The sequence below is a fragment of the Calonectris borealis genome, chromosome 18 (genome assembly GCF_964195595.1).
Source record: "Calonectris borealis chromosome 18, bCalBor7.hap1.2, whole genome shotgun sequence".
Taxonomy (NCBI): Eukaryota; Metazoa; Chordata; class Aves; order Procellariiformes; family Procellariidae; genus Calonectris; species Calonectris borealis.
Window position 1 is genome coordinate 15417402 of NC_134329.1, and position 24510 is coordinate 15441911.

A 24510-nucleotide genomic window follows, 5' to 3' on the forward strand; every position below is an offset into this window, starting at 1 on the left:
GTACACTACATCTGGAATCAAAAACTAAATATCCCTAGAGACGGAGATGGGAAAAGGATGGAGACTCTAAAGGCAGTCACGCAAGACAGTGATGCCAGCTCGTGGCCTGTTTCTGTGACTCCATTCCCCACTGCACTGTATTTCCTCAAGCAAACTGGCACTTGTCCTTTCAAGCAAGGGCACTTATAAACTGTTGAGCACTAGATACACCCATCTTTGGCAGAAGCAGAAGATTAAGAAATTTACACCTTCTAGTGTAAATATTGCCTCCCTCTTTTTTGTAAACTACCATTTAGCAGTCCAATTAAAGCAGCAATTAAAGGTATTAAAACTGATGTCAAAGCTAGTGAAAACAGGGCATGCAGAAGGTAAGGACAGGAGACTAATAAAAGGATGAATCTCAACACCCCAAGAGGTTAAAACAATACAAATAAAAGTGTAGCAGCTATATCATGTTTTTCAATTTTAAGGTCTTTACAGTATTGTGCCCTACAATTACTGCTGTTACAGAGGAGATAGGGCTGAGATATCCATGGATTCTGTGAAGTGTTTCACTTCAGAAAGCCTGTGGCATAAAAACAGGTCTTGCTTTCTGTGTGCTGTTTCAATTTGTCTAAAGTAAGTTTTGAGTAAGTTTCAGAGAAATGAAAATATGCACCTATTAAACTGCAACTCAAGTCTATGTGAGCGTTTCACAAGCTTAGCTACATCTGCTTAACTAAACAAGCAAGATGTCTGTGTGTGGACAGGGCACATTATAAATGTAGGTGGACACTGGGACAGGTCTCTGGAGAACACGGGGACCACCTACATCCAACTAAAAACAGGAAAAGCAACTAGTATTGCATAGTATTTTAAAAGCCTGGAGGTGATGCTGGCCTTCGTAAGGTGCAAAGAGGCTTTTATACATTATCTGAAGTGACTCAGTTGTATTGTCTGAAAATCTGGAATGGATGAAAAAGGAAAAACTGTGAGAATAAGACACCCTGTTATGCTGAGTGAATGTTTTATTGCCCTCAAGCCTATGTCCTTTCAGCAGAGTTTTAGCTCTATACTTTCTCAGAGAGGATTATTTTAATGCCTGGTTTCCACTGTCTTCAGTTTCAGGTTATACCTTTTGCTGCTCTCCACTGTCTCCATTTCATTTTCCTTCTAAACCATTCCCTACCATTTTCTCCCTTGCACACTATCTTACTCATTCAGGACCTACCTGAATGTTAAACAGCAAAAGAGTATGAACTTTGTTTTACAAAGTGCTTTTAGATCCTCAGGTAATGATAGCGTATGTAAAACCAGACATTATTGTTATTTATAAACTTAACAGATATTCAAGGGATCCCATTTGAGCTGAATACCAATTTAAGTAGCTGTTGTATTGGCAAAATGAAGAGAGCACAAACCTCATATTTACTTGTACTTGAGAATAAAAAGAATAAAAGATTAATAGAAACTGCTCGCTGCTTGTCAAAAGTAATATGGAGAAACAGCTGGTCACCAAAGTAGCCAAGTTTTGACCATTACAAAAACAGAGCACACTGGAAGATTATTTTTAAATCAGGTTTTCTTTCTCCTTTTTGCAGGTGGGACTTTCCATCAACAGACCTTATGTTACTTTAAATAGCATTTTTTAAACACAACAGTGGAAACAAATTGGTTTTACTGGTATGTAATACTGTTAACTTGGTATATTCGTCTTAATCTAACCCAGCTGTTTTAGATGCCAGTTTTAATGGTTTAGATCCTGGTACTCTGCATAAGGAATTCCCACCTGTAGTAGCAGATCCATAAAATCAATCTGTAATTTCAAGTTCCAATCTATGTGATCAGGCAGAAAAAGCCTACACGTGCGTAGAGCTTAAGTACCACAGAAGCAATATGGTGTTTGTCATTTGCTTAAGTGGTTGCCTTAGATGCCCAGAGAAGTATATACACTTTTTATGATACTGAGGATCTTGTATTAAACTCTTACCCAGCGATACTTAGAGGTAATGCTTTCTGCCACCTCTGGCTAATTAAGCAATAGTTGCTATACCTTTCTTATTGATTATTACTCAGGTCAAATAAACATGAATGATACTTAAAAATCATCTAAATTTCCAGAGTAGAGATCATGATCAATAAATCTGCTGTTCAGAAAAACAGTGTATTCTACCACACAAATAAAACTTTATGAGCAAAACCGAAGATCACCTGTTTTGCTCTCCAAGAAAGCACAAAAAATTGCCACAGCTCCATCAGGAAGCTCATTACCTTTCAACAAGAATAAGATGACTTTTTAATGTGGGGAAAAAAAGGCAAACTGTACCATAGCAGAGACTACACAATTAAAAAAAAAAAAGCAAAAAAAAAAAAACCAAACACAAACCAAACAACTAACCCAAAACCCTAACAGAAATACAAATACCTTACCTAAATACAAAATTCATACGATTTTCTCCAATACAGAATTCCTACAGTTTTCAATACAGAGAATGGATGACAGAAAGCATAAGCCACATCAGGCAGAAGTCAGCCGTGCCATTTGAACACACAACTGAAAGGTACTCCATTACTATGGTGATTTTTACATTTGATGGGTGCATATCTCTTTCAGTTTTGCAGACATCCAGACGTGGCCGGTTACTATGATAACACTATTTGGATGCACAGAAGGCTTTATCTAGTGTTGTAGGATGTCATTTTTGGCTAAGGCAGGTTAAAAATAGGAGATCTCACATGCAAGACACTTTCTTGCATGTGGCACGTGGCTTTCATTCCATGGAGGTGCCTCGCAAAAAAACACAATCAGTCTTTCTAGCGTTTCTTTCTTACCGTTCCAGGGCTGAACTGAAAGCTGGTGAGAAGCAGGATCTGAGCCACCAAGACAGCAAAGGACAGATTGGCATGGATGTGATAGCGCTGGTTGCGGATGGTGCTGACAGACCTGGCAGAAGATAGAAAGACACATGAATAAAACAGTATTCCAAGAAGCACGAACCTGTTTATGATTTACCAGCAAGCGTTTTGATTGGCTTTTGGTTGCTTGTTTTGGTGGGGTTATCATGATGTCTTTTGAGCACTCCTTCCAGGATGGAGTTGTACCTAACTGGTTTCTTGCATATTCTGCTGCTGTCCTGAAGGCAGCAGAAAGACTGATTTGCACATTAACTAGCTCTGCTAATGACTTGTGATAGAATATTAACAAAGGACTTGATCCTGAATGGTGCTGAGCTGTCAAGGAAGTCAGATCTGCACCTCACAGAAAGCGCACTGCACCTTGCACTGTCTAGTCCACACCGTGCCATAGAATTTCTGGTTTTATTTTATTGGTATTTGCCTGTATTAGAAATAAGTGAATGTGAAAAGACTCTGGTTACAATTTTGACTTTACTCTGACCAGCTTTTGAGCACAGGAAGTATAGCTACTTATACGGATGGACAGTACCTATCTTGACAGAGGCCTGACCTTGATTACAACATCATTTGAACCTATCTTTCTTGGCTTTGCAAAAACCGGCTGGAAATCTGACAAGAACATGCTTTCCTGGAAGTCTTCTGACCTCGTGTTTCTGTTCTCATCCAGAAATAGGAAGTAGAAAACAAACAAAAATATTTATCTGAACATTTCAGGCCTTTTGCATAATTTTATTCTTCTCTTTAAAAAAAGAACAGTACTAGTGATAACAGATTTTCTATTTCAACCCATACTGCCTGCCAGCCCCTACCGGCAGTGTTAATCATTTCAAGAGACCTGGACCATTTGGTATGAGAATGGCAGAGCTTCCTCCACACAGCAGTACACGCTCCCAGCTTTTTTTTGTACCACGCTGGATGGTGATGACTTTTGCAACCGCTGGTGACACATCGTGTGTGCCCCCTGCAGCCGAGTGACACAGAGTGGACAATGCAGACGATGGCTTGCTGTCAGCCCGGCTCTTCCAGCTGGGGCCAGTGCTTCCACGTTAGCCAGTGCTCCATTAGAAGGGAGTGAAGAGGGAGACGACAAGAAGGATCGATGTCCTAAAAGTAATTCAAAGAGACAGGTTGCACTGCCTGGTGCCAATGGCTTTCTAATAAGGAACTTCACGCAGTCGCAAACTGCAACATCGTTACCCAGAAGGCAATTAGGACTGCCCTCCTGGGAAGCGGCCGTCATTGCCAGTACGCGGAGTAGCAAAGAACTTGCCAGATTCCTCTCCACTTACCTCATGGTCATCTAACACTACATTGCAAAATTTCACTTCAGCTGTTTAATGAGGCCCTGCTCTCCAGTGAAAACCTAATTAAATTATTTTTAATTGGCAGTTTGAATGATCCTGTATGTAGGTGGGGTGCTCAGCCCTGTGACAGTCAGCTGGGTCCAAGCTCTCTTTCCAAGTCTTCTGTTTGCCTCCAGTTTCTTGAGGAGTTTTCAGCCCCGATGCAGCAATACCATCTTCTTTTGCTCCTTTTTCCTTTCTAAACACTGTAACATCCAGTTTTGCACTCAGACGAAAATGGAACAGACCATTCCCCTTAGCCTACAGCGCAATGCCAGATAGGCAGACGTTGGACTTACTTAGAGTGGATTTTGCCACACGTTACGCACTTAATCCAAGTATGACCAACACAGATCTTGAGACTTGGAAATAATACGGGGTTTGGAACAAACAAACATTGCAAACAGTTTACTGAGTTTCAGCAAGTCCTTTTTCCTAGAAACTGGCCTCTTAACAGGATGTCCAAAAGACATGCTTAGGCACAGAAATCAAAAATTGAACTCTTGAGTAGGAAGAACATGGTTTAGTGTGTGAAAGGAGACAAGAATCCCATTCCTTGCTGTGCTCCCAATTTGCTCAGGTTTTCTATTTTTTATTTAGACAGAAGCCTCCATGAAAGCTTTTTCAGAAATGTTTGTATCAAGCCTAGTTGGGCCTCAAACTCAGTTGTCACTACTGGAATATAAAAATGCATAAAGACCCGAAGCGCCCTGTGGCAGAAACCTTCCCAGTGCAGAGAGCCCTCAAAGAGGCTGCTGGATTACAGGCAGGAGGCTGCAGAGATCCAGAGGATTTAAACATAAGCCATGGAGTGAATTTCACGCTGCCTACAGCGTCCTTCATCCTACTAAAGCAACACATTAGAAAACTAGGCTAACAGAGAACAGCAAGATACATGAAAATAAATGTGTTATATGATGTAATTGTGTACAAGCTGTATGAAACAAAAGTGAGGCAGCTAATGTTGAGCGAGCCTCCCTTTCTGGGCATACCTTTGTAAACACACTGCCTTACAGACAAGAGAGTTGAAAGGCAGAAAGAAGTACTGATTGTACGCTCCAAGCAATCCGAAGAGTATGGGGGGGGGGGAAGAGGGGGTGACCCTGCAGTCCTTGCTCATATTGTACTTGCTTTGAGCTCCAGACCAAGCCCTCCTACAGCCTCCTTGCAAGATTCCTGAACTATAGCAACACACGGAGAGTTTAAAAAAAATCCAAAAATCCCTCATAGGATGGAAATAGCTTGCTATATAAAGACCACCCCATTTCAGGAAATGAAAGTAATTTAGAAATAACCAACCAACTGTTACAAATACATGTGCAGAATCTAATTAAGGAAGATTGTAGAATTAATAGCCTTTGTTTTATCCCGAGCACCTGAAGGGATCCTAACCAGTGGCCTGAAATGCACTGCCTGGCTTTCTGCACGATACTTGCTCAGCAGGTATTAAGTTAAAATTACTCACGACAATATAGCAAATGTGACCAGCGTGATCGTCAAGCAGAAGATGGACAGAGCACAGCCAATGTAAGTGATGGAGGAGAGGGCCACCTGGTGTTCTCTTGTTAGCTGTACACAAAGAAAAAAAAGAAATAAAAACTATTAATTGATTTATTACACTACAGAACCACAGGTCAGCCCCCCTGCACATAGCGTTTCCTCCTCCATCCGTGCATATATAAGCTGATCTTCACAATCATTCGCTGCTGTTTCTAACACGGGAACTGAAGAGCCACCTCCAAACTCAGTCACACAGCCAGGGCATCCACATGCCCATGGCATTTTGGTTCCCTCTTTCATTTCATAAATCAGTATTTCCTCAGAATAAGTTCGTTTCTCTGCTGCTGCGATATCATCAAGCCTGAGATTAGAGCAGTTTATTGGGCTGCACAATGTCAGCAATGGGATCTTCCACAACTCGCAGGGCACTTCGCTAATGCTCTCACGCTGCAATAATTTACATCATTGTGCAAATACCAGAAGTGCTTCACAGCAGTGAGAACTGACAAACCAAGATAACCCATAAATCACGGGCCATTTATAGCCCACTTGTTTTGTCTAATGTATCATGTTTTCAGTGCCTGTTGAAGGAGCTGGACTGACATCTACAAAATGGAAAACCACAGAAAAGACCCAGCATGAGCAGGCAGAGTGTAAGCCTCTCCTCTCAGCCTCTGTTTTTATCTACAGGCACCTTTTGTAGAAGTAATTCAATTTTCATGAACGTTTAATCTGTAACTCCATAGTGCCTGCCACTAGGATCTATGTTAAAACCTGGATAGATTTAATGGGGGAGGGACAGTGTGTTTTGACCATTCATCCTATATTAATCAGAAAGTGTGCTTTAATTTTCCATGCAAGTTCTCATAAAAGAATGACAAAAAAGCCACACCCAATAAAGGGAGCCAGGCAGTATTAATATATAATAAGTAGAACAGAGCAGGGCAGGAAAAAGTTTTCTCATCTCAGAAGAATTTTCAAACATTTTTCCTGACTTGAATTTGGATAGAGTTGACATTTTCATAAACTGAACATTTGGAAAAAAAAATGTGATGAATCAAAAAGTTTTAATTTTGATGCTTGGAATACTATGTTTTTATTTCAGCGTCTAATCACTATAAATTAAATTCCTAGCTGAAAACTCATTCAAAATATTTATTTATTCTGAAAAACACTGAAAGGACCAATATATTTTCCACTTTTTTTACAGTAACTCTATCTAATAAAAAATAATCCTTTCTCACAGTTTGGAATTTTCTATTATTTTCCCCACAGACAATAAAAATGCCCCCCCAAACAAAGTATTTCATCAGAGATTATCAAACCCAACCATTTCTACCAATAAACTTCCCATTAAAATTCCTTTTAAAGCAGAGAAATAACATGCCATGTGGCTATGAGAAAAAAAAACTAAATACAGACAAAACCTATGTGTCGTATATGTACATTTTTCCTGTCATTATCTGCCAACAGTATCAGCTCACGTGCAGTAAGTTTTACAGCAGAATAGATTGTGGCTCGCTCAGCATTCTGAGAACTATTAAGCGATGCAGCAGCAGCATTGAAAGACAACTGTTGCTATGGTGTTACAGTTCCTAGGAAATATGATGCAGCTCTTTAGCATGTTTTTCTCTTTCAGCCAAAGACACATTTCTTTTCCCTGACTTGGATAGCATCAATTAGAGAAACAAAAGGGTTCTGTGTGCTGGACCAGCTTAAAAGGTCCATATAATTTCTACAAAAGAGCTCCTATCATCCCTCATCCCCCAGAGAAGCCATGTATAGCCATTCTTCACAGACTATTCCTGAAATAGGAATAACTTCTGTGGTAAATTGAGCAGTTTAGAAGTGATTTCCTCATCAGGGATATTCATGTCCAAAATGCATGGACCTTATTTCCTGATTGCTCCAATACACATCCCTTTCTCTTGCTACAGGTGGCTTGCAGTTCTGCAGAGGGAGGAGGGGAGCAGAGGAAGCATTTCCAGCTTCAAATCACTCTGAAATCAGTATTTCTCAGCAGTTCAAGGCTTGCTTTCACTCTTTTCACTCCCAACACCTGCAGCCAGAAAATGTTCCCTACAGAGGTCAAAGCTGCTCAGTGCTCATTTCGATTTACAGTGGTCTATCAGTGTTTGCATTGGCAAAGGCGGATAAGATCTGCAAAGGAAAGGTAATGTCTTACTATCACATACAAGTACAGAAGATACAGGGGATCCATCTAGTGGAAATGCGCAAAAATCAAAGCCTTTCTTTTTTTCCATAATACATCCAAGAGAAGATAAGGATCACACAAACATCTTTTTCTAACTAATTTCTATCATAACTAACATGCCTCTAAGAAAGTCTTCCTCTGGGTTTTAGCTCAGTCTTCCTCTAGAAACCTTTGCAGGGCAAGACAAGACATGAATCAAGTTCTCCCAAGTGGAGCCTGTATTACTTAGAAACAAAAAAGGAAAAAAAAAAATCTCTTATCAACAGAATATAGAAGATTCATTCAAACCTAAAATAACCTACATAAGTCCCCACATCTATGAACTGGAAATTGCTCTTGCTCTGGTAAACGCAACCAAAATCTGATAATAATTTAAGAATGACGCTCTTAAATCAATACCCACATCAGTCTGGTAACAGCTATTTCAAAAGCAACATTGCTGTAGTTCACATTCTCATCTTGCCTACTGTGAGGGACAGAAAGCCTGTAGGTAGTTTTGAACCATTTTTTGTTTATTAAGGAAAAGGTGGTGCCTGCAATAGCTGTTTTCAGACTGCACTATCGGGTTGGAAGGGTGCAAGAGAGCGGTCCCCAGTTCACAGCAGCTCCAGTTGGTGAAACCAGCTCCTTTCTGTGGGTGATATGAATTGCAGGGGGTAGGATACAGCATGGAAAGGAGGCCTGGAATGATTTCCAGGGTGCGGAGCCTCATTTCTAAATACAGGTATATGGTGCAGGAGAGAAGAGAAACTGTATTTAAAATATCAGGTCTCTGCTGACTTCTCACAACCCAGCTGTTAGAGCACAGCTGGATGTTGTGTGTCTGTGTTCACATTGTAATGGATAACAAGCACGCAGTTGTTTTAGAAATACCTGGATTGTCAAAGCATTATGCATCATCAATTAAGAAACAATTCCCTATAAATTCCAATGCTCTGATACGAGCTGATTTCATCTTACCTCAGCTTGTCTTTTTGAAAATTTTCAGACTTTGTGCATGATGTGGAATCTAAGACAGTAATTTGGGATGATCTTGTAGTCAGCACAAAAATGCTAATCAGGCTGTAATGCTATTACTAAAGAAAATAGCATTAAAAAGTACCAAATAAAACATTGAGCAATCTGTGAAGTAGTCCCATGAGCCTGATTCTCAACTTACCCCAATTTACATTAAATTATTCTTTTCTTCTAAAAGTTTTTGCTTCTTTGAGTTTATAAGGTCATTCTCTTACTCTGCAGCAAGCTGAAAAGCTAGGAAACGAGCTCATGCAGTCATGAGTATAAGTAATCATGAACACTAAAAGACAGATGTTTCTTAGTTTCAGCTCTGACAAACAGTCAAATCAAAAATTCATATTCCATATAAAACTCCCATCCTTTTAGTTTAGGCTGTAACACCCTTTACCTTACAAGTGTCGCTAATAGCATGGACAAAGATCTGATGGTTTCAGTAGTTACACCCATCTGCAATATTGTAGTCTATTGTCTTACCCTTGTTCTCACTCATAAAAGAAGTTAGTACATTGCTCAACGTTTTTATTTTGGAAACTCACAGGGAACCGGATGGCCTGAGAAATGATCCTGGAAAGATACCAGTTCAGACTCCAAATATATATTTTTCCTTTATGATGTTTTTAATAACAAGAAAATGAGTGACATCTAACACCTCTGTTTAAAAATAACTGCACAGGAAGACGAAAATATATTATTATAATGGGATGGTACTTTTCATCTCTGGAGTATCTGGAAAAGGTCAGTTGAAGCTGAAAGACTTGTTCAGTAGGCTATAAATGAAAAATTGTTTGATCTGTATCTAGAACAGTAAACCTACTTATTTATGTAACATTAATGAGCAATGGTATATACAACGCAGCACAACAACCCATCAAAAAGCTAAATGGGCTACAGAAACACAAAACAGCAACTGGTCAGATCAGAGCATCTGTCTGGGCAACACAGGGCTCGCTCTGCTCAGTGTCCCCTTCCACGTGTCCCCTTCTTTTGTGTGAAATTTGCACTCCTGTCCCTTTTTCTCATTATTCATCTCTCAGGCAGTTGACTGCACTTTTTCTGCTTTGCAAAGGGGGTACTTTTGACTTTCTCCAGAGGAAGGGACATTTTGGGGAAGTACTAATCTAAAATTTTCTAAAACATCCCTCTGTGTCTGCCTTTAGAGGCAACACGTCAGACAAAGGCAGTCAGTTCAAATACTTAAAATAAGGTTTGTCATAGCTGATCCTGAAAGGGTTTGTACATATACCAAATTACAACTTCACAATTTAGACACCAAAAGCAGTAATTTCATTGTCTAAACTACTTTTGAAATTTCCTTTCTGAAAAACAGTTCATCTTCTTCCAAAGAAAGACAACTTCTTGAACCAAAAAAAGTTTTACAGCCTTAAAAAATGAGCCCTGAAATCTAAGGACTATATCATACCTATCATTTGTATTTTAGTGTTACTTTCCGGTAGAACACAGAATATGGTATTTTTGCATGTGCTCATATAGTGTATACATTTTATGAAACCACAGTTATTTGTTTACTGGTGGAAATGTAAGACATGGCAATTGTATTTTGCCCTAAGACCAAACGTAAGAGCAAGTTCTATTTTAGTTTCCCTTTTGGTCAGCTTTCCATCTCAAAGACGCATTTCTACCATGGAGTTACTTACAATGACGTATGGTTTTTACCCTGTTTATCGAACCGACTGAGGTCTGCCATGAGATGATCAGCTGCTGGCCTGGGCTGAAATCCACTCTCAAACCCTTCTGCAAAGGCTTGAAACAATAACTTATGAGACATTTCTTGGGGAGAAGGAAGGGAAGACAGGTAGGGGTGAAAAATTAAGGCTCAGCCAACACTATTGAAGCTGCACCTTTAAAATGCAATCTGAATCCAATTAAGAAAAGGATGAATAATTAGCTTTGGCAGCCTGAGTGTTTCAGAGACATTAAAACGCTGGCCTTGGCTGATGAAGCTAATGGTTTTAATTGCCTCCAGAAAGGATGCTGAAATTCAATTTCAGTCCAGTGAGGCCTTTATTTATATATTAAATAATAATAACAATACAAATCTCTGTTTTCCTTCAGCTTGCCAAGCACTTCGTTAGGTCCATAACATTATGTTTTTTTCAAATTAACATCTGTGTTTCGTTCAGTCTACTCACTGAGACCACAAGAACCATTTTGGTGGGGCCATGCCTAATGGCACTGTACAATCGCTACTCACAGAAAGAAAAGTCTACCTTGAATCAGAGATGTCTTTTATCGAGCCGCAACGTATCAGATACCACAAGTTTAGAGGGAAAAAAAAAGCCTCTGAGAATCACGCTTTGCAGCGCAATCATCTTTATCAGCCATTTCCAGCAGAACTGCTTTTGAATTCCCATTCTCTATTAACTGCACAACTCCTAGTGATCAGCGACAAAGTACTACGAAGGGGGCTTTTCAGGATTAAAGGAACATTTTCCTACAGCCAGCCCAGCCTGGTGGCTGCTTATTTAAAATTTTTCACTGTGACGTGAAAAACTTAGAATTTTCCAAATATCTCTGCCAAGGTATTAATTAGTATTTTTAAAAGCCCATGTCATCTTTTAAAGAAGTTCTGGGCAAGATGTCATCAAACAGTAGGTAATCTGCTCATTACAAGTCGCACACAGCAAGTTTTTAGTTCAAATGAAGCCTGAAGGAAGCATGGCAGGGAGGAAGGACTCAAGTTGTGAAGTGGTACCAAATTATAATAAAGTTTGGGAAGCAGAAAAGCAGATATTTGCAAGTTCCTCCTCATATCTCTGTTTGTGCAACACAAAGCAGTGTGGTTTTTTCTGCCTTCATTTCAAGCCTAAGACTTGCAGTGTTTCTCAAGAAATGTTAAATGCTGTATTTACAGCAGATTATCCTCTGTGAAACTGAAGCAGCTCCTTTTGCCCACACGCCTAAGACTTGCACATCTGTTCTCTACTTCTACTTTCTGTTCTGACTCGTCCTGTTCTCCAATTAACAGCCAAACCGAAGTCCATCAGAGAGGGCTAAGAGGAGAATAAAACCCAGCGTGGGTCCAGCAGGCTCTTGCAGGCAGAGAAACGATGGTCTCTTGCCAGACTCTGAGATTTTTCAGAGCAGTTGAGGATAACTAAATACGCAGCTCCCAGTAAAATTCAGTGAAATCCTTATCCAGGCTGGGGCTTTGATTCAGAAACATCCATTCCGATTCAGGCTTGCACCACAGCCAAGAGTCTCCAGGTGCCCAGTCCTGAATCTCCCCTACACCACGTTTTGGGGAGAAAGGGCATAAAAAGGCCAATACAGGAGACAGACTGAACTCAAGAGTACAGAATGACTAAATTTAAAGATATTCAACAGAGAACAGTGATTGATAAAGGTGCAGTATCATAATGTTTTTATACTGCATGGGGAAATCCTTTAGTCAGCAAGAAGACCTAGCTGCCAAGTGGCTCCGTGCTTTCATTTTCACCATAGAAAGGAAGTCTATGTTATTTTGTTAAGTATTCTGATTAAAAGAGAGTCCTCTTTCATGCTCCTCAAACAAAAGAGCTCTTTTGACCATTATAGCACTCTTAAATATTTGTGCTTTTTCAAAATAAAAAGTCATTTTCTGTTCTCCTCTGCTGAGTGAAATTCAGTAAATGCCAAATAATTCTCCAAGGAATTTGAAGGGTTTAGTATCCTGCAGCATTAGTCCAACTTTTTCCATGTAATTCTAAAGGATTAAGGACAGAACCAGAATCTTCTATTTCCTCCCATCAAAATCAACAGAGCTGCATTGGCATAGGAATGGAACAGCAAAAGAATGAACAATGGCTCTGAGTTAAAAATCAAGACCAGTGCTCAATTTTCAGGAAAGATGAGCATGAGCAAAGTAAGAACAAAAGAAATATGACGCACAATCATACTGTGAACACAGCAGCGAGAGGTGTTCCTCCACGGGGGCAACATTCACTGCGATAAAATGGAGGGGGAAGTGGAGAAAGTGAGAAAGAGCAAAGAAAGTTTACAAAGCAATGCTAGAATAAACACACAGGCTGATTTATCTTTGTTCATCTGGTGGGTAAGGGCTGTCTAAACTGTCTGCAGAGATCTCTTCAGTTAAATAAACTGTCAATGGTAATAAACAAGGACCAAAAATATTACAATGCCTATCCAATTTTTAAATATGCAACACAAAAGAAAAATTCCTGGACTAAGGCATTATTCTTTTTATGTTCCCAGCAATGAAAAGCATGCTGAGAACAGTAATTATACTAAAATTACAAAACAGCAGAAATCAGAGAATGCCACATTATTTCCATTTCACTGTCCTATTAGAGTATATAATCTGAACCTCAGCTGGCTGAAAAATTTAAGAAAAAAGGTTATCATTTCAGACTGCTATTTTAATGCCCCCCGAGTGCAATGTTTGATTAATAACTGCAATATTAGATTTAGGAAAACAATTCTCCAAACTTACAAATTACACACCTATGCCCCATATTTTTAAAGCATTTGACAATATTAGGACATTTTCAAAACAACCTTTATAAACACGAATAGATGCTCTTTGTTCTCAGTCAGCCATTTGTTGTCAAAACTTGCTGTCAAACTCAGCTATAACAGAGAAAAATAAAATAAACACACACGTATTGCCCCAAAGAAGAAATCTGGGGTGTCTTTCCTTTTGTAAATAGAACCCCACAGCCAAATCCTCAAGCCTTTTCAAAATCATGGGCTCCCTAAAGATGCTATGAGTTGTCTCTGTAGCTCCAGCTGCAAGACCAGAAGTTTTTTAATATTTTCCCCTTTAGATTCAAGCCCATTGGTGGGCAGCTTGACCTGTATTGATTGATCCTCCCTTCTGAATTATGGAACAAAAGCTACAAAAGGGATGAAAAACAAAGTAATTTCTAGCTTTAGAAATGCAGAAAATGTGTTTAAAAACCTGAACAATTTCTATCACAGATTGTACGACTATTACTTTGCTGGAAATGTCCATCCACATGTGAACTTTATAGTAGTCATTTTTATATCCTCACAGTTGGAAAAGACAGAAAGAGGAAAAAATAGGGAAAAAAAAACAATTTAAGAGAATGGTCTAGGAGCCATAAATATTGCAGTTGTGTCCTGCATTGGTCACTTGAGGGAGGGGGACCCAAACCTCAAACTCTATTCTGCTGTGGGAGACAATGATTTCCCCTTTAAAAGGATTTTTGAACTCTGGGTCCCCAGGTGTCCACCATCCTTTTGCTGAAATGACGTTTATGTGGCAGATGGTACAAATAGCCTGGCATGCTTTGTAGTTGTTGGATCACTGTAAAAATAAAAACTGCCAGATGGCTGGCATGTTTCCTGGCAGGAGCATAGGGCCCCACTGACTGATGAGAGGAAGTAAAGCTGCCCAAAATAAAATAATAGCGTCTGAATTTTCTTTGGAGTGCTTTTGCATCGTGGCTCATTCCGTGTTGGGTTTGATTCCTGCTGTCTAGGAAGCACCTTGTGACATCCCTCCGTCTGACTGCAGAGGAGCATTGCTCACGTCTCTCCTCCCGATTTCATCTGTCCCTCCCACCCCAGGGACGGGACCTCTCCACCAGCCAATTCCCCCCAGCGGGAGGTACTGCTGGGTGCTGGGTGCGGGAGGTGGCGTTGCAGGTTGAGATGTCCCCGGGCTCTGTGCCAGTGGAGGATGGCTACTTGAGGAAACACCTCACCTCCCATCCTCTGCTGTTCCTCTCCAGGTTCAAGCCTGCGGCATAGTGGAGGACTGTCGTACTACAGTGCTACGAGAAAACCACCACAGGGAGCTTATCACCCTGGGTGCCCTCTACTTGGACTTTCTCCAGAAGAAGCAAACATAAACCAGTGCAAACACGTCAAACTAAATGGATTATTCATTTTTCCTATGGCAGCTATATTAATGCACCGTTGTCTCCCTAACTATAACATTGCAGTGTTAACTGCTGGCAGTACGGGTTTGTTCTGACTGCAGCGAGCACCGGGTGAGGCAAACCTGGAGCACCGTTCTGTGGATCAAGGAAGGAGAAAGACAGACATGAACCTCTGAGAGTGCAGCTTCAGCAACGATTTGCTATGAGGGACTTTTTTATTCTACCTCCGTTTCCCCCATCAGAAAGAGAAGCTTGATCAGAGCAATGGGTGTCCCAGAGGAGGGGTACACGAATCGGTTAATATCTGCACAACTAGTCTGAACATCCCACTGACACATTTTGTTGGGGAGATGCAATTGTAGAATTCTCAGTCTTACTAACTTGATCAGAGTTGTGAAAAGACATCTCAACCGAGTTTCCAAATTCTGATCGCGTGCTGACCTTAATTACATCCATGCAACCTCGCAAAGGCAATCGAGGGCTGAACATGTCCCTTCAGGAACATTCTGCTCATCTTGGGTCACATTTTACCTTCAATTAACTTACTTATTCATTTAAACCAGTTCATCATCACTAATCTCCAAAACTCCAAATAAATGCTATCATTTCTCAAGTTAAAACCAACATGATAAATTAATCTCAGCAAGCAAGCATGAACTTGGGCCAGCCGTGATACAGACATAACAGCAGAGTGATAAAAACACAAATAATTTCGGCGTTCCACGTGGGCCAATTCATCAGCAGGCTAACAGGTCAGTGCCAGGCTGACATCTGAGCACCACATGGCCGTAAGTTTTTCCAAGATGGTTATTTCATTCCTGAAATAAACTTGTTACAACTGCTGATCGCCTGCATCACTGAAAGCACTAAACTGCATACATGGATCTCAAGCTAATCAGCAGTATTGTTCGTACCGTTCTTTCATGATCACTGCAACTTCAGTGCATTCAAGCTCTTGCTGAAACTAATATAAAATCTGGAGTAGTGTTCAACTACACTTGTAATCTGAGCTTGGTTTTAGCTAATTCACAGCATTCAAAGTTCTTTTTCTTCACGCACTGCTGTATAGCACACAGATATCAGAGTGGAGGTTCATTTTGTCATATTTAAGTTAAAATTCCAGAACTTAAAATTTTTCTTTGTGACCTCTCCCTTTCAGTTTCTTTCTCTGAAATATTGGAATAAAAATGCTTTTTCATCTCAGCAGATTTCAGTCTCTGGAGATTACTTCCAGCTGGCATACAGTAGAATAGTGACTGAATTAATCTAACCTGTTTTGAGTAAAGATCAAGAAGAAACACCAAGAACTTGCAGCTTGTTCCTAAGAACTTTCTTGCATTTCTATGCTCCCTGGGAAATTAGACCCACCTGACAGTCTGCTCCATAAACATCTAAAAATTTGTCAGCATTCCTCATCTCACAATACTTCAAGTATTCAAGAGAAAGCACCGTCAGATGCAAGATATCCTACGATATCCTATGAATGTCTCACTGAAACAAAATGAAATCCATGTGAGACATTGTAATTCCTCCCCAAGCCAGGTGCATGAATTATTAACATAGTTCTGTACCTTATAATAAAATTGCAATGATAACCTTGAGAATACATAAAGGCATTTATGCCCACAAGAAATGCACAAACTGTGTAAATATATATAAAGATCTGCTGGATATTGGTGAAGGTGTGAAAATGAGCTGGACCAGTACTAGCTGGAAGGGAGGCACTGGGGCAGGTTCACAGCGCGTCCAAGGTCTGGATCATGCTATTGTTCTGTAAGTGGAAAAAGCTAGACTTAACTATGTGAAGGAACAAAAAGAGGGAGTTAAGCGAGGAGATTCTTGCTTGAATTTAGCATAACTCAGAAGAAGACGACACCATCCTTGACAAAGAGTTATCATACAAGCTCAGCTCTCTAGTCATTAGAAATGCTCACCACAGGTATTTATGTGGCAAGTAACTTCTGAGGAAGGTCACTTATTTTCAGTCTTTGTTGCTTAGAGACACCTTGGCTTTTTCTGAACTCAGAGAGTATGCCGTACTCTCCAGTTGTGAACAGCAAACTCTTTTAAAAACTGCAATGTCTCATTAATGGAAAGCTTAAGGTTTTGGGGTCTTTTTTAAGCAAAAAGAAAATCAATCTCGTGAAGAGGAGCTGAGAGAGTCAGAACACTTACCGCGCTGAACTGGTCTCACGGGTTCATGGATTTCCACATCAACAGTGTTCTCCCTAGGGACGTTCTCCCAGGTCTGAGGCTGCTGCGTACATACTGGTCTGTATTATCTCTCTTTGGAATTGTCGATATCCCCCCCCCTTTTTTTTTTTATTGTGTTCTGTGCATCTGCCTGCCTTTCTCTGCAGTGGGTGTTAGAACTCTTCATACCTGGTTTTACTGTTCTGCTGACTGGTTGCATTGGGTTAAAGGCTGTTACGGTGCCCTTGGAGAGGATGTCTGCCTGTTTGTGCTATCCTGAGAGCTGCATGTATCCATACAACGGAGAGAAAGATAAATGATACTTTCCATAGGAGAATGGAAGTATAAAGCACCCAAAGTAGAATTCTCATGAAGAATGAAGTCATTTTTTTGTACCAAAATACAGCTTTTGATGAAAACCTCTCCAGTTTTCAGGCAATCCATCTCCAATAATTTATTTACATTTTTCATGAAAAGCAGACCCCTTTTTGTAAGAAACAAAGACAAAAAATAAACGTTCTGTCAAAAATAGTGTTCATGTGGAAAAATTTCATCTAGTTCTATTTATATGGTCACAGATATATAATAGCTATATAAATAGAACTGTTCAAATGTGGGCAATTGCGTATTCCCACCCTCTCTTTTTCTTGTCTTATATTATCTGTGAACTCCATTTATGAAAAGAAAAATAAAATATAAAAAAGTTCAAGATCAAATATAACATCACTGCAACAATTTCTTAGAGCACTGACAATCTAGTATTCCAACGGGTGATTGATATGGGCCCTGTGAACCTAGGCTCATGAATTTCAGAACATGGTGAATAAACATGTATATGTGTTTAAAATCCACAGCTTTTTAACATTTACTTAACAGGGTTCCAAGGACTCCTGGGAGAAGTTTCCAACTGTCTAGTTGATTCAGTAGGCTCTACTGCTTAGACATGTGAAGCAAATACTTAGCAAATGTTTTAGGAATTTGTAACTGAGCACAGTCTGCTTGTATAGCTCAAAAGCCAGCAGCTTGTCTTTGCTTGAATCTTAACTTCATGCCAACCACACAATGAAGATACCAATTTTTTTCACTGGTTAAAAAAATTACTACCCCGAGATAACCCTAAACAGTCAATTTAAAGAGTATATCTTGGTCAAAGATTTGGGATGAGATCTTCTGATGAACTGTGAGAGAGGGACTACATAATAGCCAAACGAGAGGAACTGGAATTAAAGCACATTGAACGGATGACATCCTTCATTGGCTTGTTAGTGGCAATATTACCCGAGACCCCGCATGGGCCCACTCTCATTGCCACCTCGCTGTAACATCAAGCTTGTACAGGTGAAGGGAGGGCAGAGCAAAGCAGCCGTGTCGAGGCATAGTTCAGGTTCATTGCTCTGCAGACCAGTGAACCCAAATTTCTCCATGCTACAATGCGTTTACAAATTCTGCCAATTGAGATGCATGCAAAAATTGGTTTTAAGTGAACTTTAAGAGGTTAGAAATTAATGCATATTTTGTACGTAGCCTGCACAATCTTCCGTTGAAAGCTGCAGCAAGCATTTGAATTCTTATGGATTTGCACTAGGAACATTCGGACTCTATACTGGAAATACTCCTATCACCTTTCAGCATTTCACTTTTCCTGCCGCAAATTTATAAATTCCGTTCTTTTTTCTGTTCAGAAATGGGATTTTAGGTGGAAGGGGTCAAAATACAACAGAAAATTATGGGAATTAAGTTTCATATAAAAGAAAAACTATTTTATACAGACTTTTACAGTACTATGTCACATAGGGAATGTTTTTAAGCATTAGAGTGACTAGGTCTGTGTGTCTCACACATCCACATAACATCTCAGCAGCACTTTCATTTTGTTTTCTAAATTATCATTAAAAAAAAGCAATGCAAAAACATTCCACACAAACTTTGACAGATGCAAAAATTTAAGAAGGGAGAAAATATTGAAAATAGAACCATTAAATGACTGTGAGGAACTGGACAGTCCATTCATGTCCAGCCTTTCCTAGTTAGGCTTTACAGATCCTTTAGGAAAGCTTGATTCCAAAGACTTTGATATAAAATATCTTTGATCTCCAATTACTAATATTGCATAATACTAGAACTTATTGCAGCATCCCATTAATCACGACAATCTCAAATCTATTTATTTCAAAGTTAGACCTTTCAGAACCATTTCTCAGTGGAAAATCAACTAATCTTTCACTGGCATGTAATTGGTGGACACCCTGTTTAATCCTTGCTAAATCCCTGTATACTGCTTTTTAAAACAGGGTTAATAATAGCGCATTTCTTCCATTCTACTTTAGTCTCACAAGATGGGAAGCTCTTCAGGCAAAGCTGCATTTTATTATGAGTACGAAGAGTTCCTAGAAAAATAATACTTGGAAACCAGCTGGGATCATTAGGTGCTTTACAACTAATAAAGATAATAATGTTAGATAAAAACTGGATGACCTGAACAAGATATCCCCATCTTCAAATGATTAGACTAATACAAGGGGCTGTAGGTATTAATTAAGCACTTTGGATAGCAGACCATCTTGTTCTAAACTGTGACCCTGACTTCAATGGCATTACACCGTCTAACCAGGATTACCATGTAGGCAGTTGTGCTGACAGTGTTACTGAATCAGTAACTCCTAAGAGCAGTCTGGGATGATTCATTCCTTGAAAAGACTTCGGAGCTGCTCAGTGGTATAACCCTGATTAGAGTTCCCTTACGCTGCAAGCTCACTTTTGTACCTATCTGCATGAACCTCTGTGCCGCCCTCACGAGCACATGCAGCCCATCCCGCAGCAGTAGCTGTCTCGGCAAAGCTACTGTCTAAAAGACGAGCCAACCCATCATTCAAACCAATTAACGGGAGCCTGAGACATGGCCATATAGTCAATGCATCCACGCCAACAGAGCTGACAAAACCCCTCTAGCTGTACCACAGAGGACACGACACTTGTTAGCGGCACACAGTGATAAATGTGACAGTAGGACTCCTACTGTCCTACTGAAGCTCTTCTTCAGTCTGCTAATTTATATTATTAGGATGGTATCTGTAGAAAGCTAAGAATGTGCCAGAGAGTATAAATTTGACAGAGAATCCGTATACATTTCTTTAAATGTATGGTTTGTAAATTATTCCTATTATACATTCATTATTTATTACTGTTGTCCGAGCAGGGCTTCATCACTACGTTCATTGGATCCTCCCTGACAGTAGCACACCCAAGTAAAGCAGTAGAAACATATTTCTCATGCTCATGGCAGTGCTGTCTGTTTGTCTGCTAAGATTCAGGATAGGGCTGACCTTGCCTGGTGCTGAGTTTTGTAGAGGGAATCCTTCAGCACAAACCAGCACTTCACCTGCAAGGAGCAGACACTCTGCTCCATCTCTGAGGAAATCTCACGGCATCGTAAGGTATCACGATGAGAAGAACATGTCTAGTGAGGAGAGCAACACATTTGCCATCAAAGCTTTATCTGAAACCTGTGATGAGCATGAATAGCAAGCATAAGGTCCTGGGTAAACAGGGAAAGTGTCATACTCCAGCTGAAAAGAGGCTTGCTTCATAACTCTTTGGACAAAGGAACTGAGCATAGAGAAAACTATACATAAGGGGTTCACTCTCAACTATAAAGCATCATTTTCTTTCTCATGCTCCTTCTACACAAGCCCCTGCTTGGGAACGAGGTGAAGAAACAGCAGCAGAGCGGCACTTGGAAAGCTGGCAGAGACAACAGTAGGGGCCAGCTGGCAGCAGAGCTTGCTTCACGTGGAGTTCAAGCTTGGCTGTTCATATTCCACAAGCCTAGTTACCAAAACCCTTGAACAGCCACATCTCAGCTGCCTCTGTCTTGAAAACGAATCATAAAAGCCAGGGTCATCTGTACAATGCCCTCTAATGCTTTTCCTGACTAGTACTTTAAGAAATCATGCCAAAAGGGTGAGAATAAAGTAGAGTAAAGAGAATTCCCACCTACCACAGATGTGTTTCATTTCATGCTCCATTTCAGTTCCCAAAAGTTTTAAAAAATAAATATAGTCAAGAAATATTAAAACATCATCCCAGAAAGCAAGATGTGGAATAAATCTGAGTTGGGCAAAAATGAGCCCAGTTCCAATCACTTACTGATGTGGTGTGAGGATGCAACTGATGTATTTATGCTTCATTTTTAACAGACAGATTTACTCCTTTGCTTAATCTCACCTTCAGAGGCACCACTTGCATCAGAATGGCGAAGTTAGTCAGGTGGTTACAAAGACACACTGAGTAGTTGAGGTCCCCACTCTCACGCACACAACCTTCATTAGACCAAACACCAGTTCCATTGCTGCAAAGAACACAAAAATGGAATATAATCTCTATCAAAATGCATCTTATCAGGTTAATTTGACATGCATTGTACTATACAGGAGATAAAAAGGTTTGAAAGCCATCTCAGGCTGGAGCATCCACAAACACTGCTACTGTCTTCTCAGTTCCATCATGAAAATAGTTAAGGAAAATATTGACCAGAACAGGGCCCAGATCAGACCCCTACATGAATGTCTCCAGAGATTTCTTCTCAGTTTCACGACCAATAAACGATAACTACATTTTTTCTTTACATTGCGCAACCCATTTATAGCATTTCACCTAGACCTGAATTTCTACATTCTGAGAACTGTAATGTCAGACAAGTGGATAATCTTGCAAAAGTCAAACAAAGTCAGCGTATCATATCTGCTGCCTCTCCCTTATCCACTGTCCCACTCATCCTGTCAAAGTAAGTAATTCAGACTGACTGAGCATGATTTCTAGTGACCCACCCGTGACAATTGTTTTTCGGCACTGCATCCTCAGGGGTAGCAAGAGCGGCTCCTGCTCCACTGAGGATATGGCCGGGCTGGCCGCGTGGCCTGCTGCCAGGGCTGCGCAGGAAAGCGATCCTCATGACTTTGCTTCTCCCTGGAGCCAGGGAAACCCAGAAAGCCCTGAGCTATCACAGCCCTGCAGTGGAGTGGGGACATAGAAGCCACAGCCACACATCTGGGGGGGCTCCTCGGGCTCAGGCACCGTAGGTCACCCACCCAAACTACCTGCTTCTTAACCATTTATTACTTTTGATATTATTCTGGGTCCTGAAGCTAGACTGAGTGATCTGTATCTTTCTTGGTGCTTATTTTAAAGATAGGTGTTACCTCACCCTTCCTCTCTCCTTTGGGACCTCCTTGAGTTCTCCAAGAGAGTATGTCAGAAACCAATTGCTTATTCTTTAACTGCCATGCACGAGGGAATAAGACCATCTTGACACAATAAAACTCATTTGGAAGGACAGATTTCATACTTCAGTTTCTATCCTGAGGCAAAGCCTCAAGGGCCCAAGCCCCAATGGAAAACAGTACAGGAACAATGTCCCAACCATATTAATTTGCTTCAGTAAAATCTGTTTCTAATTTATCGTAATTTGCGAGTAACCATAACAATGAGTAACTGCCAACAGCTGGGACAGTTCAACATACTTGAAACAAAACTTCAATAGAACAATTACAGTGACCTTCCCATGTGCATGCCGGATAGGAGGGATCACAGCATTGCAGGCCATTGCTACATCAATTAGGCTTATACCGTTACGGCTCAAAAACTGTTAATCCCCATGAAATTCAAATTTCACTATTTGTATTCTTTCTCAATTGATTCAGTAAGAGCAACATGTTTGGAAATCAAAAACAGATGAAATATATTCAGAGCTAAAAAAAAAAAATAGCTACTGCTTTTCCATAGTTCCTATTTTCTGAGTGAAATTTAAGGTGATATTGATGACCCTTTTATTCCAATTTTCATTCAGGGGCATAATATTTCTCCATTCCATGCATTGGCCAAAATTTACAGCTCTGCAATACTGATCTCACATGGTGTTGTGACACAGGCACAGATCCAGTGAAAACAATGGCTCTGCTGGAGGTTTGCCATTTTAAAACATCCAAGCATCTGCCCTGGAGATACTCATAAACCAAGATAAGCACGATTTGTATCAGTCTGCAGTTTTGATTCCAAAATTCTTCAGTTTCTCAATTACCTACCTAACACAGGGTCTGTGAATAACAAGTCTCCTGTTTACGGTAAGAAGCCACCATGAGACTGTGTTTTTCGTAAACCAGTGGCTCCATTTCTTTAACTATTTCCATGAATGAAAGAGAACAAGAAGAATATAGGTAATATATAGCATCACAAACTAAGTGTAATTCAATTAAACCAAGTTAAAGAATTTGAAATTACATAACATACCTATAGTCCAGAAATGCACAGTAAAGATGAACTCTGTTACTCTTATTTAGTGCTTGGCTGTACTGTCTGGGAGTCTGCAAGAAAGAAAATATAAACCCTGAAGGAATGTTTAAAAAGGACTAAATTCCGCTATTCAGCTACTTTAAATTCTCATTGTTATAACAACTTCAATAGACTTATTCTAGATTAACACACCATAACTGAAAGCAAATTTTGTCAGTCTTCGTGGCTTTAACACAAACTCCAAACAAGCAAAGGCTGGTATTCAATCTTAATTTTACACACTGGGATTAAACTCACGTCACTTTGAGCGAGAAAGCTGTGTCCTATTTAAGTAAATAGCAAACCAGGATTATTTATTGTATATAAGCACAAATAGGTATGTTAATTTTTGCAGGATTGGGGCATTATTCTTCAGCATATATTTGGCTTCATTGGGTTTTGTTCTCATTGGGTAATAAGAATCTCACATTTTAGGTTTAATAACACTGAAATATGTGCATTACAATGACCAACTCGCAGACATTTTCTTTCCACAATAGTGATTATTTTAAAACATACAATCAAACTGAAAGAGCAATGCAATAATTCAAGATTTTATTTTAACACACCTTAGCATTATGATGACATAATTTCTATCTTCCATAAACAGATTTAGCCACTAACTCAATCTCCTCCATTCAGGAAGCTTTGAGACCATTCTCCACTCTGTTACATCAGTTTCATGACAAAATAATTCAAATTATATTGGAGTGAAGTAATAGTTTGTTATAGATAAAATATGCAAACTAGAGGATTTCCAGGATCTGTTCAACCCTTTCTAATACATAAATCCCCAAAGTCCACATTGTGTTAGACCCTACCTTAAGGCAATTTTTTAATTACAAGAGTCTTCAACATAAATAAATCATAAATAAAGCCCTCGGATTATTGCAACACAATTCTGCTGTCAAGCCAAAAGATAACAAGTATTGCTTTCCTTGTTTTAGAGAAAGAAGAAAAAAAAACAACACCCCACTGCCTCATCATGCTGAAACTCAACCAAGTACAAGAAGTCCCTGATGCAATTTTCCTTCTCCTCTCCCACAAGTCCAACAATGAGGCACAAGGTAGCACAGTTCCCTCCTTACTAGAGATAATAAAGCATTTCTGCCTAACCCAGGACATTCACACATTCATACTGGATTTTCTACACACT

The 24510-nt window shown here is 39.9% G+C and overlaps 1 protein-coding gene across 1 annotated transcript in view; it reads right to left on the reverse strand.

Annotated features, from left to right (window-relative positions):
* The window catches only part of ADGRD1 (adhesion G protein-coupled receptor D1), a 160289-nt gene that overhangs the window by 50354 nt on the left and 85425 nt on the right, over positions 1–24510 (reverse strand). Inside the window, exons 16-19 of the mRNA XM_075168135.1 lie at positions 23313–23386; positions 21252–21375; positions 5704–5807; positions 2812–2923 (exon numbers count right to left, since the gene is read on the reverse strand). Of these exons, the coding sequence (XP_075024236.1) occupies positions 2812–2923; positions 5704–5807; positions 21252–21375; positions 23313–23386 (414 nt within the window). The remainder of the gene's footprint in view (positions 1–2811; positions 2924–5703; positions 5808–21251; positions 21376–23312; positions 23387–24510) is intronic.